The following is a 16,212-nucleotide window of genomic DNA, read 5'->3' as shown; positions in this document are numbered from 1 at the left end:
TAAAATATATATATAAAACAATAAAAATTCTCACGACGTTTCGACCATAACACAAACGGTCACCATCAACTTTTATCGTATTAACACCACAGGTGGGCAGAGACACCCTCACTTCCAAGTGTCTCCCTTGTATTTCCCGTCACAATTTTAATCGTATCACAGCGTCGCCATCGTCTACGGCTGTGAATTCCGTCAGGGCGTGCCGGGGCGGACTGCGAGTTGCTCACGTGAAAACTGTGTTTCTTTGTAACGATAGGATTTTACCCGTTCTGGCAATAAAACAGTTGTGTCAAGATGTTAAAACACCAAACAGAATCCATATTCAAGGAATCCTGTCTGCAGTAACCACACGTACTTGTGGTGAACATGTAAACAAAAAACATCCTCTGATATTACATGCCTTGTCTTTGAAACTGATTGGTCCACACCAGAGACAGCTTTCTTTTGAGCCTCGTCTCACCACGAGTATGTGTGGTCATTGCAGACAGGATTCATTGAATAAGGATTCTGTTTGGTGTTTTAACATCTTGACACAACTCTTTTATTTCCAGAAAGGGTAAAACCTATTGTTATATTTTAATACTGGCAAGAAAGGTCCCGTGTTGTATTTCTTTGGTTGTGTCGGGTGGAGGATGGGGTGCACGACACACGCACGCTCACGCGATCTCATCACAAAACGTACACTTGAGATTAGGACACGCATTGTCCATAATACAGGTTTGTTTGGGTTAGATCGCGTAAATATATGAAAGTGTCGTAAAAATCCGCCACCACCCGATACAGCCAACTAGTAAGGTTTGTCACGGAAACAGAACGTAGCCAATTCGTTACTTGTTTAGTGGGTTCGAATTTAGGCGCACACACCTTCTTTGGAGGCAACACTTATTTATTAATGAACACAACAGTTAACTCTTACATTACGCATAGGGTGGTGACCACCGACTTACTCGAGCTAACACACACTTCTCTAACTCCCAGACACTCTAGCGCAGTGGTTCTTAACCTGGGTTCGATCGAACCCCAGGGGTTCGGTGAGTCGATCTCAGGGGTTCGGCAGAGCCCCCGCCACGGAGGTCCGGACACACTTGAATTATTGTGTAAATTTGTGATGACACACACGGCCCGCTTGGCCATCACTGGCTGCAGATGATAATGCTACACTGCTTGGCCAATCAGCGCTGCGGGGAATTCAGTGCGTATTCAGTAGTCAACGTGTGACTGTTGTTGTCGTACGTCGTGTGATTTCTTTAATATTTTATCCATACTAACTATGTCGGGCAAAAGAAGAAAGTGGTCGGACGAATATGTACAACATGGATTCTCATGTATCACGGAATGTGATGGGAGTGAGCGTCCTATCTACATGATTTGCAACGCCAAGTTGAGCAACTCTAGTCTTGCACCGGCAAAACTAAAGGAACACTTCTTGAAGCTGCATGGAGACGGGGAATACAAGAACACAACACTTGCTGAATTCAGGGTGAAGAGAGCCAGATTCGATGAAAGGGCCACTCTGCCTGCTCTTGGATTTGTACCTGTTAACAAACCGATCCTGACAGCATCGTACGAAGTTGCTTACCTGATCGCAAAGCAGGGCAAGCCACACACCATTGGTGAAACACTTGTGAAACCAGCTGCATTAAAGATGGCGAATCTGATACTCGGAACAGCGGCCGAAGGTAAATTATCCCAAATTCCCCTTTCAAATGACACCGTCAGTGACAGAATAGAAGACATGAGTAAAGACATCTTGGCTCAAGTAGTCGCGGATCTGATTTCAAGCCCGGCAAAATTCAGCCTTCAACTCGACGAAACCACAGACGTTTCTGATCTAAGCCAGCTTGCTGTTTTTGTACGCTATGTGAAAGACGACATGATAAAAGAAGAGTTTTTATTTTGTAAGCCTCTTACAACAACGAAGGCAGCCGATGTGAAGAAGCTTGTGGATGACTTCTTCAGAGACAACAATCTTTCATGGGATATGGTTTCTGCAGTTTGTACGGACGGAGCTCCAGTCATGCTGGGAAGAAAGTCTGGTTTTTGTGCGCTAGTAAAGGCCGATGCACCACACATCATTGTGACGCATTGTATTCTGCACAGGCATGCGTTGGCAACAAAAACCTTACCTCCAAAAATGGCAGAAGTATTAAAAACTGTGGTGGAATGTGTGAACTATGTGCGAAAAAGTGCTCTGAGGCACCGCATCTTCAGTGAGCTGTGTAAAGAAATGGGCTCTGAATTTGAGGTACTTCTGCTCCATTCTAATATTCGGCGGTTATCCCGGGGACAGGTGCTGAATCGTGTTTTTGCCATGCGTGTGGAATTAGCCCTGTTTTTGCAAGAGCACCAACACTGCCATGCAGATTGCTTCAAAAATCCTGAGTTCATTCTCATTTTAGCGTACATGGCTGATATATTCGCAGCTCTCAATCATCTCAATCAGCAGATGCAGGGTGGTGGAGTCAATATCATGGAAGCGGAAGAACACCTGAAGGCTTTTCAAAAAAAGCTACCGTTATGGAAACGACGAACACAGAACAATAACTTCGCAAACTTCCCGCTTCTGGACGACTGTGCAAGTAAGATCGAAGATGTGTCTGGAATCGGAGATATTTCTGTATCCACGCAACTGAAGCAAACAATTGCCACGCACTTAGATGAGCTTGCAAAGTCTCTCGACGGATATTTCCCTACAAGAGAGTCATATCCAGCATGGGTGAGACAGCCGTTCACGTTTGCTGTTGAAACAGCAGATGTCAATGATGAATTCCTCGACGAAATCATTGAAATTCAGCAGAGCCAGGTTCAACAGCAACTCTTCAGAACAACAACGCTCTCAACGTTTTGGTGTCGACAAATGAACAAGTATCCAGTTATTGCTAAGAAAGCCCTGGATTTTTTATACCATTTGTTACAACATATCTTTGTGAGCAATCCTTTTCGAGGATGCTGGACATAAAAACGAAGAAAAGGAACAGACTTTGCTGTGAAAATGACATGAGAGTGGCACTTGCCAAGGTGAAGCCACGCATATCTGAACTGATCTCTCAAAGGCAACAGCAGAAGTCACATTGATTTCCAGGTATGTAATTTGTTGTGAGTTTATGCATTGTGTTGGTTTTATTCTTTGAACAAGGTAATGTTCATGCACGGCTCATTTTGTGTACCAGTAAAAAACATATCTATGTCTTGAATTTGAAAAAAATCACATTTTATTTTTCACTAAAGAGGGGTTCGGTGAATGCGCATATGAAACTGGTGGGGTTCGGTACCTCCAACAAGGTTAAGAACCACTGCTCTAGCGTGACCCAGCCAGGTGGGCTACTGGCAGGTCCGTAGGGTGGTGACCACCGACTTACTCTAGCTAACACACACTTCTCAGATACTCTAGCGTGACCCAGCCAGGTGGGCTACTGGCAGGTCCGTTGACTGGAGGCTTGACTCTTCTTGGCGTCTTCACGATGCATCTTCGTTCTTGATACGGGCAGCCTCGAACCTCGTGAGGAGGCTTCTTATATGGGCCTCGGCGTGCCCGGGCCCCGCCCCGGCCACGCCTCCCTTCGAGAACCCTCTCGAAGCCCCCCTGCTGTCCACGTGCTCCCCGAGGTGCCCCCTAGGCCCCCGGCTCCCCACTGGGGTCCAGTCACGTGTCCAGCCGGGTCACAGAGAGTGCCACGACCTCACACCACCCTCGTGGCCTCCCGAATCCAGATCCGGCCCTGACGTCATTCCCGCCTCCAGCCGGGATGACGTCATGTGTGTGTGTGTAGATCCGCGTGGTCGTGACGCTCCCCCGCATAGTGACGTCACACGTGTGCGTGTGTACACAGTAGTGATGCTACAATCACTACACTTGTACAGCACACCGGTGCGTTGGAGAGCAAAACCACAACATATACAATCTGAGTACGACGCTTCCCCAGTAATTACAACTAGCTTCATCAGGCGACGCATTGTTCGGTTACTGCATTCGTTGCCACCAGACATGGGTTCAGTTAGGCCACGTGAAGACACTGCAATTCAGACACTCGACTTGAAACTCAAAACATCAAAATGATCCCCATAACCCCCCAAAAATATATTATTTGGGTCTTTCGGTAAAGTCACGTAGATGTTTTAAAGAAAATAACAAAAAACTATGACACGAGCGATCCTCATCAGGAGGGTCATAAATGAAGTGGGCGGGGCTAGTGATGTTAACGTGAGAAATTAGCATGTTAATGTAAGGTCACAGAGGTCGGCGTCCGTAGGTGGCCACGTTGACGCGAAAAATTCAACCTGTTAATGTGAAATCGGAGAGCTGAAGCCACGGGGAAGGGAAAACAAAATTAACATCGGAAGGTGGCAGGAAGGGAACATCACAGTTAGTTATGACTTAAACTGGTTGATAACGTCCTTCCAAGGATTGCTCAGTCTGTACCCATCTTCTCGGATGAAATTGTGTCTGTGTCTGTATATATGGATGGCTTCATGAACGAATCTTTGTTGATAGCCAGTGAGTTTGCAGAGTACCTTCGTCTTAGAGAAATCAATTTCGTGTGAGCCCACCGCATTAAAACAATGATCAGCCACGACCGAGGTATTGGGCCTACCGTGTTTCAGATCTGCCTTGTGTTCACGAACACGGTCCGAGACATGTCGCTTAGTTTCCCAAATGTAACTCCTGCCGCAGACACAGCTTAGTTTGTAGACGCCGGGGTGTTGCATGTCAGGGACCACATCCTTCACAGATGGCATCATATCACGAATTCTATGTACTGTGTTAAATCGAACCTGGATCTTGTGTTTGTTCATGATTTTGGAAATATTTTGGTGATCCCTGCTTTGTATGGCAAGGTGATGGTTTTGATTGGGTCTTCAGATGGTTCTTTCCCAACAGTTGGGGTGATAGCTTTACAGATTGTGTAGTCTGAGTATCCATTCATCTTGGGAGCTTGGTGTACGTGTTACAGTTCACTGGCTAGGTGATGATGGTCGGAAATGCATCGAGCTCTATGGTGTAGAGTTTTGATGAGGGAATTATTCTTTGATGGATGGTGAGAGTCAGGTTTTAGGTAGGCATCCGTATGGGTGGCTTTCCTGTAGACAGTGTCCCATTGAGCCATCTGGTCTCTTTTCGATTAAAACATCCAAGAATGGTAGCTTGCCATCCTTTTCCACTTCCATGGTAAATTTGAAGGCTGGGTGTATGGAATTTTATGTGTTTGAGGAATTGGTTCAAAGCTGGTCGTCCATGTGGTCAGATGACGAACGTGTCATCTACGTACCTCTTCCACAAGGACGGACGTAGAGTGGGATGCCTGGATGGCATCTGTCTTATATTTTTCCATGAAAACATCGGCTACAACTGGAGATGAGGGAGAACCCATTGGGGCATCTTCTATTTGTTTGTAGAATGTTCCATTCCAGGTGCAGTAATATTAACATAAAGCCACGGCGTGCAAACACAACACTATTTGCTGCAAACAGCAAAAACCTTACTTGGCCAATAGCATATAAGAGGCATGAGCATAATCGTTAAATATTAACATGTTTGGTTAGGGGCGGGGTGGTCACAAAAGCAAGAACCACTGATCATGCTGTTATGACAGTCGCATATACACACGCTGTACACATAGATGTACACGAATATATTTACACACAGACACAATTATACAAGGCAACACGTAGACGCACATTCTTCTAGATTTGAAGCGTTCGTGACTGCAATGATTCATACTCTTTGGTTCTATTCGGTAAAGTCACGTAGGTAAAACAAATTAAAATAAATTGAAATAAAATGAAAGAAACAATTTAACCACGACGTTTCGGAGGCAAAGCAATTTATTTTAATTTGTTTTACCTACGTGACTTCAACGAATAGAACCAGAGAGTACGTAGACGCACAGCCACATGTACAGACATAGATGCACAGACACATTTATACAGACACACATGCACGTGATTACATATCCGCAGACACTTATATAAGAGACACATGGGTTGGCACAATGCCCATACCCCACAATGATGGTGATATCACCACGATACCTGTGCCAGATTCACCACCTGTGCTCCCCAATGCGCCAACTCGCTGTATTTTATCCGCACGGCACAATGCTCATTGTTCTGAGCGTTGCTCATATGCCCTGCGTTGTTGCTGGAGGACGACTGCCTCCAACTCCTCAGCAGCGCCCTTCACGAGCCTCTTCCACAGAGGTCGATCTTGACACCGCTGGTACCGGTCTTCGGCAAGTCCAATCAGCTCCACATTTTCTGTACCGCATCAGTCCATGTCTTCTCTAGCCTGTACCGCGCCAGTTTACCCATCTGTATGCAGCCAAACAAAATCTGATTGGGCACTCGGTCGCTAGCATGTGGTTACGTGACCCAGCCAAGGCAGCCTCGGCTGCCAGAGCTCACTGATCGTTAAGTGTGTAAGTTGGGTGTTCGCAAGTGCAGGTGTTCGTAAGTCGAGTGTTCGTAAGTTGGGTGTTCGCAAGTACGGGTTTTCGTAAGTCCGGTGTTTGAAAGTGGAGTGTTTGTGAGTACCGATGTTTGTAAGTTTGGTGTTCGTAAGTCGGGTGTTCGTAAGTCCAGTGTTAGTAAGTTGGGTGTTCACAAGTAAGTGTGTTCGTAAGTCGAGTGTTATTTAGTCGAGTGTTCGTAAGTTGGGTGTTCGCAAGTACGGGTGTTCGTAAGTCGGGTGTTTGTAAGTTGAGGACTGTCTGGAATGCACTTTGAGGCTACAAGAAGTGTCGAAGGGTCGCTGACCTGACAGTTCACGGAATAGACCCAGTTGCCACGGGTTAACTGAGATGACTGGCAGATGTACCACCTACACACGACGTAACGCCACACATGACGATATTTACCACACATTACACAACACTATACACAGCACTGTAAGCCACACTACACTGTCCACATTACATATGAAAATAAAGATCCCCCGTGTAGCCGTAAGCGTCTTTAGGTGCAAGTGCTGCGAGTGAGCATCTTTGAAGGCCGCCACGGCACAAGGTCGCCAGCACCACGCCCGGCCGCCTTTGTCTCCCTAGTGGCGATGCTTGCACACCGCATCAGGAACTCATTTGAGGCTGAGTAGACCGAGGGGAGGCCCCGGACCAGCTCAGATAATTCGCCACTGGTGTTGGCCCGTGTGCTGTTAGCCAGTAGCACCTACGATGGCCGGTGGGGTGACCAGTACCACACCCGGCCGCCTTTGTCTCCCCAGTGTGGCGATGTTTGCACGCCTCACCGGGTACACATTTGAGACTGAGTCGACCTACAAACATTGCGTGTATTAGCTAACAAGCGCCCAAGCCAAAGTAATCTTAACTATTCGCCACCCGCCCACATTCATCTCCCCCCGTCTCTCTCCCTCTCGCTGTGACAGCTCATCATTCGCGTGGCTCCCGCATCCCAGGCATTCATTCACCTTGCGGGCACCACTCACACACAGAGACAATACTTAGACACACACACAGACGTATACACAGACAACAGACACACACACAGACGTATACACAGACAACAGACACAATAACCAACTCTTCACAGGCTGGTCGGAGCAATGTGTTGCTGTTAGCGAGCTCCTATTAAGACCGGGACGCAGCCACACAAAGACAAAGGTCCCCCGCGTAGCCCTTTAACAGACCGCTTTGGGACAAGTGCTTGTCAGCGATTTGCTTTGAAGACCGGCACACAGAGTCGGACACACACAGACGAAACAGACGAGTCGAGAGAGGCACGTGCTGATAGTAGCAGCAGTAGCTGCTGCTGCTACTGTTGATAGCGAGCAGCCAAGTAGGGCAGCAGCAGCAGGGGGAGGAGGAGGCGGCACGTGCTGATAGCAGCAGCAGCTGCTACTGCTGCTGTTGATAGCGAGCAGCCAAGCAGGGCAGCAGCAGCAGCAGGAGGCAAGTGCTGATAGCAGCAGCAGTAGCTGCTGCTGTTGATAGCGAGCAGCCAAGCAGGGCAGCAGCAGCAGGGGGAGGAGGAGGCGGCACGTGCTGATAGCAGCAGCTGCTACTGCTGCTGTTGTTGTTGTTGATAGCGAGCAGCCAAGCAGGGCAGCAGCAGGAGGAGGAGGCACGTGCTGATAGCAACAGCAGTAGCTGCTGCTGCTGTTGATAGCGAACAGGGCAGCAGCAGCAGGAGGCAAGTGCTGATGATGCTACTCAGGCGGCAGGACGAGGAGGAGTGCACGGAGCCCGTCAAGCTGATGATCTCGGGTACAGTAAAGGAGGAAGTCTCTCTCTTTGTGCGTGTAGTGTGTGTGATGTGTAGTGTGTGTGATGTGTGGTGTGTGTACGTGCCGTGTGGGTGATGTGTGTGTGTGATTCCTGTCGTGTGCGTGGTGTGTGTGTGCGTGTCGTGTGTGTGAGTGTCGTGTGTGTGATGTGTGTGTGTGAAATGTGTGTGTGTGATGTGGTTGCGTGCTGGTTGTGTGCGTGTCGTGTGTGTGATGTGTGAGTGTACGTGTCGTGTGTGTGTGTGAGATGTGTGTGTGTACGTGCCGTGTGTGTGATGTGTGTGTGAGTGTACGTGTCGTGTGTGTGTACGTGTTGTGTGTGTGAGATGTGTCTGTGTGTACGTGTCGTGTGTGTGTACGTGTCGTGTGTGTGAGATGTATGTGTACGTGCCGTGTGTGTGATGTGGTTGCGTGCTGGTTGTGTGCGTGTCGTGTGCGTGATGTGTGTGTGTACGTGTCGTGTGTGTGATGTGTGTGTGTGTACGTGTCGTGTGTGATGTGTGTGTACGTGTCGTGTGCGTGATGTGTGTGTACGTGTCGTGTGTGTGATGTGTGTGTACGTGTCGTGTGTGATGTGTGTGTGTACGTGTCGTGTGCGTGATGTGTGTGTGTACGTGTCGTGTGCGATGTGTGTGTGTACTCACCACTGTGATCTCTACGTTGGGTAAAACTTAACATCTCTTAATGTTCGACGGCTTGTGCACCAGATCTTATTTATTCACGATGTACTTACAAAAAAATCCGCAGACAACCTGCTGGATCTCCTCTCTGTTTCAAAGAACAAATTTGACCTCAGGTCTTCGCTCATTTACCAGCTTCACATTCCTTGTTGCCGTACAAAAACTGGAGGAAGGGCCTTTGCTATTGATGCCCCCAGGGTCTCGAATGCTATTTCTAATTAACTGCAACTTGAATCACTACTTATGAGATCTTCTCTCAAAACTGCTCTAGAGGAGTTGTACAACCCTAGCTGCCACTGCTATTCAGTGGCCTAAAATAAAATAAAATGTTTCGCTCCGGATGACCGCTGCAAAGTATTATCTGTATTTTGATTTAGCGTGTGAATCTTAAAGGTGCATTGAAAAATTTGATACTCCGACTGATGCTCCTGTTGTTGTGGAGTGACTCATGCAGCCAGCTATGGCTCTAGGGTTTGGTGTTACATGTTATTTATGTAGTTTATTGTTAAAAATTCGGTCACAGTCCCTATGATCACTGTTACATTGCTTTTATGGCTTTATTTTGGTGATGTCGAAAATGTTTATTGGTTTGGCCATGTTTGTTGTAGTACACAATTAGACTGATGGCCTTAATCTAAGTTGTCTTGTGGTTGTTGTTGTTTGACTTGCATCCCACTGGGATTTTTGCACACAGCGTTGGGGTACTAAACTAAATAACGTGTCGTGTGATGTGTGCGTGTATTTCCTTGTCGCAACTCGACACGCGAAGTGCCCCAGTATACAGTACAGAGTTTTAAAGACAGATTCTTGCTGTCGCGGCACATAACAACAGCAACATAATAATAATGATGAAAGAACACAAATACCCCCCACGCGTCGTGTAGCCTTAACAGGCTGTAGGGGGAAGGGCTGTTAGCGAGCAGCACCTACAAAGGCTGGCACGGCACACGAGGGGGTGGGGGTAGCCATCACCACGCTCGGCCGCCTTTGTCTCCCCAGTGGCGATGTTTACACACCGCACTGGGTGCTCATTTGAGGCCGAGTCGACCTAGGGGAGGGCCAGGACCGGTTCAGATAATCGTCGCGACTCTACCGCCTCCCAATACGATCTACACACAGACTACACACTACACACAGACTCCACACACACACTACACACACCACACACACTACACACACACTACACACACTCTACACATACACTACACACACCGCACTACAAACACTACACACACTATACACACTACATACAACAACAACAACCGCCATTCGCCACTAAGTGGCGGTGACGTCACCACGACGCTTGTGCCAGGCCATGTGCACCTTGAGGCCACGTGAAGTGTCGAACGCCCGCTGGCAGGAGGTCACGGGGCAGACCCAGGTGCCACGGGTCGACTGACTGAGATGACTGGCTGATGCACCACCTGTGCCCCCTACTGTGCCAACCTGCTGTGCTTTAGCCACCCGGCGCTCCGCTCGTTGTTGTGAGCGTCGCTCCTCCGCCCTCCGTTGTTGTTGGAGGGCGACTACCTCCAACTGCCCAGTAGCATCCTTCACGAGCCTCCTCCACAGAGGTGTCAACGTGCCACTTTTTTGCTGATTGGCCGTGTCGGGTGGTGGAGGGTTACGACACATTTATAAATAAACGCGATCTAACCCAAAAACCTTTATTATGAATAATATTGGTCGCGAAAGCCTACGTGTTAAACCGTCGATCTTGACACCGCTGGTACCAGTCATCGGCAAGTCCATTCAGCTCCACGTCCTCCTGTACCACATCACTCCATCTCTTCTCTAGCCCGTGCCGCGCCCGCTTTGCCCCCTCAATCCGGCCGAACAAAAGCTGTTTCGGCATGCGGTGGCTGGGCATGCGGGCTACATGACCCAGCCATCGCAGCCTTGCCTGCCGGAGGAGCTCACCGATGGGACCTTGCATAGATCTTTCAAGGATTTGTGAGCTCCTCACACAATCCAGTCTGGTTAAACCCAGGATGGATTGTAGGCAGGCCAGCCTAAATGTTTCTAACCGGCGAAGATGTTCCATTAGGGGGGTCCACGTTTCGCAAGCGTAGAGAAGGGAGGGAATGACCGTGGCCGAGAAGACCTGAAGCTTAGTGCGGAGCGACAGACCAGGTAGCTTCCACACAGCGTTACGCAACCGATGAAAAGATATTGCCGCTCGACTGATTCGGAGTGAGACCTCTGCTGTTAAACTGGAGCCAGTCATAAGCACACTACCTAGGTATGGGAAACTCTCCACTCTCTCCACAACTGCCCCATCACCGATTGGGAGTTGTGGGGATGGAGTGTCCGATGGTACAAAATACCCAGGCAGGTGCTTAGTTTTGGTGGGGCTGATGGTAAGGCCCCACCTCTTAGTGGCACGCTCCAGTCTCAGCAGCAGCGTCTCCAACTCCTCCTCTGACTGAGCAGCTATTACCAAATCATCAGCATACATAACGTGGTTGACCAATAGGGAGCCATCCCTTGACCGCACCCGGGCATCGATCAGCCTCCCATTATATCTGTACCATATGGAGATTCCCCCGGTACAGCTATTGAAGGCTTCACGAACTACGTGGTCAAAATAGATGTTAAATAATGTGGGAGCCAGAGGACATCCCTGTCGCACCCCAAGGTGTACAGGGAATATCTCTGACTCCCGGCCACGTAGTTTTACCCGGGCCCGCTCACCATCATGAAGGTCCTTAATGATCGTGAGCAGAGGGTCAGGTACTCCAAAAGCACGAAGAACGACCCAGAGCCCAGGCCTACTGATGGTATCATAGGCCTTGACCAGGTCAATAAAGCAGAGATGTAGGTCTTGTGGGAATTCCCTACACCTCTGCTGTAGCAGACGGACAGAAAATATGGCATCTGTGCAGGACCGCCCTTTCCTGAAACCGAATTGGGGCTCCGCATGCCTCTCCTCAGCGTGCCTGGCAAGGCGATGCTGAATAATCCTTGCCAGGACCTTTCCCGGCACACTGAGGAGTGATATGCCCCTTTAGTTGTTACAGTCTGTGCGGTCCCCCTTCTTAAAGAGGGGGACCACCAGGGCATCCTTCCAATCCTGCGGAACCCGTCCAGCGGCCCAGACCGTGGTTATGATGTCATATAGGGCAGTCTGTGCACAAACGCCACCCTCCCTCAGCATTTCGCTTGGGAGATCATCTCTGCCCGCTGCCTTTCCTGGTCTCAGACTCCGGATCGCCTTCAGTACTTCCTCAACAGATGGCACCTCAGCCAGCCATTCACAGGGGGTGACTTCTTCCGATATTTGAGGCACCGCAGCCTCAGCAGGGTCATCCTCACTTTGTGCCATGATGTTTTCCTGGCTGAGGGATTTTCCCTCCCCCATGACCTCACAGAAATGCTCAGCAAATCTGCAAACCTGTTCCTGGGGGTCGGAGATTGGATCACCGTTTTTTCCCCTAATGATGGTAATAGGTGTGGCGCTGCAGGTTACTTTTTTGATGGAGTTAAATAGAGATTTGTGATCATGGGCCACTGAGGCAGACTCCATCTCCTCAGCAACCCGCGACCACCACCCATCCTTGCAGCGCCTCATGGCTCTCCGAACCTCCGAGCGAAGGCTGCGGTAAGCCTCCTCATTCTCTGACGTGGGATTCTGTAGCCGATGACAGTGGGCCTGTCGCTTTTTCTCAAACATCCTAAACACCTCCTCTGTCAGCCAGGGTCTCTGGGGAGGTCTGGACCGCGTACCCAAAGCAGCCATTGCAGCTGCATGAGTCACAGTCCTAAACCTCGCCCATTTACCCTCGACATCAGGAGGAGTCGGGGACGATGCCAATCCCAGCCGCAAGCGATGATGAAATTCTCGCTTGCAACTTTCATCAGATAACTGAGACCAGGCCACTTTATGTTGGAATGGGGTCCTGGGTGTACACCCACCACCGGAGTGGAAGAATGGCAGGCGCATCTTACAGATGACTAGTCGATGGTCAGTGGGCAGATCAGCTCCACGGTAGGTCCTGGTGTCAAGAACATGGGCTCGCATCCGCTGGTCCGTCACTATGTAGTCCAGCAGATGTTCTTGCTTGGACCCGGCATGCATCCATGATGTTGTGTGGATGCGCCGATGCCGGAACAGCGTGTTGGTAATTACAAGCCCATGGGCTGCACAAAAATCTAGCAGCCTCCTACCGTTGTTATTGAGCTGATCTGGCCCATGCCCTCCAATCACTCCAGACCAGGTGCCAGTACCATGACCAACTCGTGCATTAAAGTCACCCAACATGATGACTCTATCCTGAGGGGCCACTTTAGCCAGCACCTGTGACAGGAGGTCAGAGAAGGCATCTGACTCATCGGCTTTGCCTGCATCCCTCCACGGATGTTCATCTTCGGTGGGGGCATAAGTAACCACGACCACCATTCCTCGCCTCCGGTTGATGGGAAGGCGAGCCCAAAGTAGCCTGGGGCTAACAGCTTCCCACACCTCACCGCCACGCTCCCACGCCCCCTTCATTCTTTTGTTCAAAAGAAGAGCCACACCCTGTTGTTTGGCAGTCTGCTGCCCCGAGTAGAGGACTGTCCACCCCTCATGGTGGCAGGAGCCAGAGCCGGTCCACCGGACCTCCTGAATGCCGCATAGATCCAGGCGGTACCAGTCCAGCTCCCGACAGAGGAGTGGCAGCCTCTCCTCCACACCACACACACACTACACGCACTACACACACACACTACACACATACTACACACACACACTACACACACTACACACACACTACACACACACACTATACACAGACTACACACATACACTACACACATACAATACACACACACTACACGCACTACACACACACACTACACACACACACACTACACACACACTACACACACACACACACACTACACACACACTACACACACACACTACACACACTACACACACACTACACACACTACACATACACCACACACACACTACACACACACACACTACACACACTACACACACCACACACACACTACACACACACTACACACACTACACATACACCACACACACACTACACACTACACACACTACACACACACACCACACACACACTACACACACTACACACACACCACACCACACAGTACACACACACTACACACACTACACACACACACCACAGTAGACACACACTACACACAGACTACACACACACACTACACACATACAATACACACACACACACACTACACGCACTACACACACACACTACACACACACTACACACACACACTACACACACTACACACACTACACACACACACAACACACACACACCACACACACATCACACACACATCACACACACTACACACACTACACACACACTACACACACTACACACACACCACACCACACAGTACACACACACTACACACACACCACACAGTACACACACACTACACATAGACTACACACACACTACACACACACTACACACACTACACACAGACACACACTACACACACACTACACACACACACTACACACACCACACACTACACACAGACTACACACACACTACACACACACTACACAGTAGACACACACTACACACAGACTACACACACACACTACACACATACAATACACACACACACACACACTACACGCACTACACACACACACTACACACACACTACACACACACACCACACACACATCACACACACATCACACACACTACACACACTACACACACACTACACACACTACACACACACCACACCACACAGTACACACACACTACACACACACCACACAGTACACACACACTACACATAGACTACACACACACTACACACACACTACACACACTACACACAGACACACACTACACACACACTACACACACACACTACACACACCACACACTACACACAGACTACACACACACTACACACACACTACACACACTACACACAGACACACACTACACACACTACACACACCCTACACACACACACTACACACACTACACACACCACACTACACACTACACACACTACACACACTACACACACACACTACACACACTACACACACATCACACACACTACACACACTACACACACACTACACACACTACACACACACCACACCACACAGTACACACACACTACACACACACCACACAGTACACACACACTACACATAGACTACACACACACTACACACACACTACACACACTACACACAGACACACACTACACACACACTACACACACACACTACACACACCACACACTACACACAGACTACACACACACTACACACACACTACACACACTACACACAGACACACACTACACACACTACACACACCCTACACACACACACTACACACACTACACACACCACACTACACACTACACACACTACACACACTACACACACACACTACACACACTACACACACACTACACACACTACACACACACACCACACACACTACACACACACTACACACACACCACACACACCACACACACTACACACACACACTACACACACACTACACACACCACACACACTACACACACACCACACACACAACACACACCACACACACTACACACACACTACACACACACACTACACACACACACTACACATACTACACACACCCTACACACACACACCACACACTACACACACCACACCACACACCACACTACACACACACACTACACACACTACACACACTACACACACACACTACACACACTACACACACCACACACACTACACACACACTACACACACACTACACACACACACCACACACAATACACACACACTACACACACACCACACACACCACACACACCACACACACTACACACACCACACACACTACACACACACTACACACACACACTACACACACACACCACACACACTACACACACACTACACACACACTACACACACACACCACACACACTACACACACACTACACACACCACACTACACACACACCACACACTACACACACACTACACACACACTACACACACACACCACACACACTACACACACACCACACACACACCACACACACTACACACACACTACACACACACTACACACGCACTACACACACACTACACACACACACTACACACACACACCACACACACTACACACACCATACACACACCACACACGCACTACACACACACTACACACACTGAACACACCACACACACTACACACACACACCACACACACTACACACACACTACACACACACTACACACGCACT

The 16,212-nt window shown here is 49.1% G+C and overlaps 1 protein-coding gene across 2 annotated transcripts in view; it reads left to right on the top strand.

Moving 5' to 3' along the window:
* Positions 1-7,240: 7,240 nt before the first annotated feature.
* The window catches only part of LOC116944239 (beta,beta-carotene 15,15'-dioxygenase-like), a 33,687-nt gene continuing 24,715 nt past the window's right edge, over positions 7,241-16,212 (top strand). For both annotated transcript variants that reach the window (XM_076068239.1, XM_032957753.2), the window contains exon 1: positions 7,241-8,216. In XM_076068239.1, the coding sequence (XP_075924354.1) occupies positions 8,153-8,216 (64 nt within the window). In that variant the 5' untranslated portion in view covers positions 7,241-8,152. The remainder of the gene's footprint in view (positions 8,217-16,212) is intronic.

This window comes from Petromyzon marinus, chromosome 20 (genome assembly GCF_048934315.1).
Source record: "Petromyzon marinus isolate PM22_M1 ecotype Great Lakes invasive population chromosome 20, UKy_Petmar_22M1.pri1.0, whole genome shotgun sequence".
NCBI lineage: Eukaryota > Metazoa > Chordata > Hyperoartia > Petromyzontiformes > Petromyzontidae > Petromyzon > Petromyzon marinus.
Note: the sequence above shows the minus strand (reverse complement) of the source record. Positions and strands in the feature narration are given on the sequence as shown.